The 5,810-nt window shown below is 36.9% G+C and overlaps 1 protein-coding gene across 1 annotated transcript; it reads left to right on the plus strand.

Annotated features, from left to right (window-relative positions):
- On the plus strand, positions 881-1,462 carry LOC107627461. Its single transcript, XM_016330293.1, has one exon. The coding sequence runs from the start codon at positions 881-883 to the stop codon at positions 1,460-1,462; it is 582 nt and encodes a 193-aa protein (XP_016185779.1).

Genomic DNA, 5,810 nt, shown 5'->3' on the forward strand with positions numbered 1-5,810 from the left:
AAATTGATATGTTATCAGCTTAACATAAAGGTAACGTATATAAGAGAAATGAATAGAGTCATAACTCGAAAATCTGATAAATCGTGATATCAAAACATATATTCAAGGCTGTAAATGCTTAACGGTTACTTAATGATAGTATAATATAGGGAGAAGGGAACCTCGAGGTAAGCAACATTCTCCTCATGACACTCATCCTAAAAGCACTACTAACTTAGGCATTGGAGTACCATTACAGATTGCCCTTCCAGCCTGGTGTTGACGCGGCTTTTATTAAGGTCTCAGAATCTCGTAAGCTCGTAATCAACCAAAGGTACGGACATTTGACGCCGTCTATGGGGACCTTTAAATGCTTAGCACCATAGCTGATCACAAAGTACAATCAACCATTAAGCCTAACACGCCCCCACAAAGAAATGCTTCACAAAGGTAGGCACGAAACTGATCCCAATACCATGGAAGAACATCAAGTTCCTCTAGTTTTGAGTACCATCAGAACCACAATACCAGAGCTTGACACTTCATCAGCTTGGGACTGGCAAATTATGTCCATGCAATGATGAGATGCGTCACAAGATGCAAGAACTAGAGCATAAACTCGCAGAATGTTCGCAATCTCGATGATCCCAATCTCGGATTCGTACAGCAAGAGGTCGGTGAGACACCTGGAAAAGAAGAACCCCAGAAAGATCCTGAGATCGCCGACGATCCCCTTTGCCACGAAGGAATAGAAGAGAGTCTCCCCGACGTGAGGAAGTACATCGAGATCATGAGAGGCAAGGAAGATCTAATTCCCAGTCTGTCCAGTCTAAAAGGAAGCGAACTCTGCAAAGGAGTTCGAGTCCTAGAAGGTAAATGGATTCTTGGAAACACGTAAATTATGGGACAAACTCCATTCGCTTCACATGTTCTTCAGGTCAAGCTGCCCAAACATTTTAACAAGCCGACAGATCTTAAATATGAAGGCAAGTCAGACCCTCAAGAGCACATTGACACCTTTGATGCCCGAATGAGCTTGGAGGGTGTGGGAGATGCTATAAGGTTTAAGGCATTTTCAATTACACTATCTGGACCGGAGATGGGATTTATTACTTTACCTTCTGGTTCTATCTCCTCATTTCACGATATCAAGATAAAGTTTCTTGCTCACTTTACTACAAGGCGAACTCAAGCCAAGCATCCCATTTCACTACTTGATGTAGAGCAGAGAGTTAGGGAAAGCATCCAAGATTACCTGGATCGCTTCAATAAGGTACTTTTGGAGGTTAATACACGAATTCTTGAGGTCGTGTGTCTTTGTCTCATAGCTGGACTGCTTGAAGGAGATTTCAGAAGACATCTCACTTCTAAAGATGTCAAATCTATGAAAGAAATCCATCAAATTACTCTGGAATACATGAGGGACGAGGATGTTTCGAGAGTAGTTTTGACAAAAATAGAAGAACTGAGCCCCCTCGCCTAATAAGGCCGGGAGCTCGGGAAAAAATACTCTGAAGTCGCTAGTTCCACGTGTGGTATATACACCTTTGGTTGCATCATTAGCAGAAGTTTATCAGCAGATTTCCCATAAAGGTATATTGCCAAAAGCAAGGCAAATTCGGCCCAGAGCTTCGTTAAATAAGTCCTGTAATACCCTACCATATATTGCCTTATGCTTAAGTTATAATTCAATTATGGTTTGGCGCTGCAACACAAGGTTAAGATATAAATACATATATATAGAAAGGAATATTACACTAGAAGCCTGTGAAAGAATTTAAAACTCAAGGAAAGACAATTCATCAATCGCTCACATTACGTATATATATAAGTGAGTCAGAAGAAGGGTAGATAATTAAAAACCCGAAGAAAGAATAAGAGTAAAGAGACCTATATAAGTATATATATAAGTATCAACTAGTCTCGACCCGCAAAGATTAGGCCGGCTAGAGTTACAACAGTAAAACAGTTGGATAGACATAACATATCTCTCCAAAATACATCATAAGCCTCTAAAGGCAAGTTCTTAGAACAAGTTCATAATATAAGTTTTTCAAAAATAAGGAGAGAGTCTAAAATTAAAGTAGAATAAAAAAGTCTTCTTTGTGTCCTTCTAGATAAACCTCCCACTCACTGAGAAGTGCCGGGACCAGCATCTAAAAAGTAATAATTTTCAAAACGGTGAGAACATCATTCTTTACGGGGTTCTCAGCAGGGCAATAATTCCAAATAGAAACTATGTAATACCACATGAACCCACTAGACAATCATATTCTCTAATCACACAAAGTTCAAGCCTAGGGTTCTTTATAATCCGAACAAGGTAAATAAACTAAACTCAAATATATTAGTGATCTCTCAATCCCAGTTCTCCCTAATACAAGCCATCATCTCTCTCATTATCATAATTTTCCAATTTCAATAATTCGATATCAAAACTTAGTTTCAAAGTTATCAATTTATTCTCAGTTTTTTCTCAAACCTCAATCACCACATCTCATCAGGAACAACCCTCAATGTCACCACCACCAGCATAAAGAATCTCTTAGTTGTGCAAACACATACAAGATAATGCAAAGAATACACAAATAGAGATAACAGGTAAAGCAATTAGTTCAATTAACATATAGATACAATTATTCAACAAGGCAAGCTAGATACAAGATGCACACCCAAACAATACACACAAATACAAATAATGTATGCCTGTCCTACTGGCCATGAGCTCACGTGTCGGTTAAATTGTCAGAACCAGACACATCTGGTAGCTAACCCGGATATCGTCTTTCTTGTGTGATCTGAAATATAGTGCCCAACACACTTCAGGATATCGTGCCCGACACACTCTTGCGATATAGTGCCCAACATACTCTTGGGATATAATCTCCGGCACACTTCACACATCGAGAGAATATGGAACCTGGGATATAGTGTCCGTCACACTCTTGGGATATAGTGTCTGCCACACTCTTGGGATATATAATCCGACACACTTCACCAACAGAGAGAGAACCACGAACAAGCAGGATTCCATCACTATCCTTGCTCAGGCTACAACCACAAGTCAACAATTGTCTCAATTCCATCCTGGTGCAAGCAGGACAAAACAACAATTCTTACGTCTACCCAGGAAGCTCATATACCATTCGGGAGCAAGCAGAACAGAACCGCAATCTTTGCATCTACACCAGAAGCTCAAATATCAATCAAGCTCATTCTCTTCCTCCAATCATATCAACTCAGTCTCATCAATCAGTTATCTCAACTCATTCTCATCATTCAGTCATATCAACTCATTCTTGCCATCCAATCGTATCAACTCATTCTCATCATAGAAACTAGTCATCAGAAGTGAAAAAGCAGAGTGGAATAGGCAAAACAGTTAAAAATCACATTTTTAGCAAAATAGGACATTCTTGCGTACGCATGCTTCATGCGTACATGCGAGTTCCCTGCTGTGCGTGTTCATGGTATGCGCACAAAAAACATTCAATTCTGGAAATCCCAGTTGTGCGTACGCATGCCTCATGTGTATGCGCAATTTCGTTTTTGTGCGTGCCCATGAAACTCGCAAGAAATTATTTCACTTCTGTTCCACCCATCATGCGTACGCATGACCTCAACTTTCTGCAACTTCTGCAAAATTCATTTTTAAACTCCCAAATTCAAACTCTCATAACTTTTTCTACAAAATTATGTTTTCCTTCATCTTTAAATAGTTTTAAAGATCTTTCAAATAGCTTTAATTTAAGATAAGTGATAAACCACTATTTTATGGTTTATCTAGTGCTCAATTGAGTGGTTTCTATCTACTCTTTACCCACTTATTCATACTATTTGCATGGTTTTACATTCGCCTTCCTAATTATGTGTTTAGATTGAAAACATGCTTCTTTGATCTTATATTTGCTTATTATTAATCCTTTCTTATTACCATTAGATGCCTTGATATGTGTGGTAAGTGTTTTCAGATATTATAAGGCAGGAATGGCTTGGAGGATGGGAAGAAAGCATGCAAAAGTGGAAGGAATGCAAGAAGTTGGAGAAATTGCTAAGCTGTCCAGCCTGACCTCTTCGCACTCAAACGGCTATAACTTTAGCTACAGAGGTCCAAACGACGTGGTTCTAGTTGCGTTGAAAAGCTAACGTCCCGGGCTTCGATTTGATATATAATATGATATAGTTTCCTTGACTCTAGGCGACGCGACCGCGTGATCCATGTGGCCGCGTCGCAATGACAGAAATCCAGCGTGGCAAAATTCGAAACCAGCGAATTCTGGACTGTTTTTGACCCAGTTTGCGGCCCAGAAAACACAGATTAGAGGCTATAAAGTGGGGGAATGCATCCATACATATCACGCTTCCACAATTCACAATTTTAGGAGTAGATGTAGTTTTTAGAGAGAGAGGTTCTCTCCTCTCTCTTAGGATTAGGATTTAGGATTTCTCTTAGTTTTAGGAGTGACTCTCAATCCCAGGTTCAACGTTCTTTTACTTTATATTTATCTCTTACGTTCAGATACTTTAATGCTTATATTAGTTATGTTGCCTATTTGGCTTATGCTACATTCATGTTATGATTTTCTTAATTAATATTATTTGAGGTATTTCAGATTTAAGATTACTTTGCTTTTAATTTAATTTAGATATTTTCTTCCTTTTGGTTTTGGTTAGGTAATTGGTAACACTTGAGTTGTCAAACTCAGGAGTGGTTGAAATTGGCAGATTTTACTTTAGCTAGGATTGCTCTAACACTAGTCTCTCCACAGGAGTTGACTAGGACTTGAGAATCAAGCTAATTAGTCCACTTGACTTAACTAAGTGGGATTGAAATCCAATTCTCATCACATCTGATAAGGATAACAAGGACAGGATTTCCGGTTCTCATACCTTGCCAAAAGCTTATTTTTTAGTTATTTATTTATTTTTATTGCTTTGAAAATATATCTGTGCACATTGCCCAAACTCCAAATTTCTCAAAACCCCAAATTTACAATCTCCATAACCAATAATAAGAACATACCTCCCTGCAATTCCTTGAGAAGACGACCCGATGTTTAAATACTCGGTTATCAATTTTAAAAAGGGTTTGTTACTTGTGACAACCAAAACGTTTGTACGAAGGGATTTCTGTCGATTTAGAGACTATATCTACAACGCGACTATTTTTATGACATTCTTTACTGGCAAAAATCCTAACGTCAAAATGGCGCCGTTGCCGGAGAATTGCAAACGTGTGCCTTATTATTGGTTATTGTAAATATTTTATTTTTGCTTGTTTATTTGTTTTTATTTTTGTTTTTATTTTTGTTTTTTCTTAAATTAAGAGGTTATTTATTTTTATTTAGTTATTAAAAAAAATTTTCAAAAATTTGTTCTTAGTATTCATCTTGATCTTCAAGTTGTTCTTCACGTTCATCTTGACCTTCAAGCTGTTCTTAGTTGTTTTCTTCGTTTTGATCTAAAAATTTGAAATTTTGTGTCATTTTATTGTTTTTCTCTTTCCTCATTAAATTCAAAAATTCAAAATTTCAAACTTCAATTTTCAAAATTCAAATTTCAAAATTTAAATCTTTTTCAAAAAATCATATCTTTTTCAAAATCTTATGTTATCTTATTTCAAAAATCAAATTTCAAATTTCAAAATTCAAATTTCAAAATCTATTTTTCAAATTTAAAAATTTAAATTTCAATAACCTTTTAATTTCAATTTGTTTTTATTTTTCGTTTTTAAATTTTTATTTGCTATTATGAGTTCTCACCCCCATCGCTATGAGTCTGGTTACAATTATGTTGCAGGAAGAAGAAATTACAATGAGAACAGGCATCAA

Source organism: Arachis ipaensis, chromosome B02 (genome assembly GCF_000816755.2).
Source record: "Arachis ipaensis cultivar K30076 chromosome B02, Araip1.1, whole genome shotgun sequence".
In the NCBI taxonomy this organism is placed as follows: domain Eukaryota; kingdom Viridiplantae; phylum Streptophyta; class Magnoliopsida; order Fabales; family Fabaceae; genus Arachis; species Arachis ipaensis.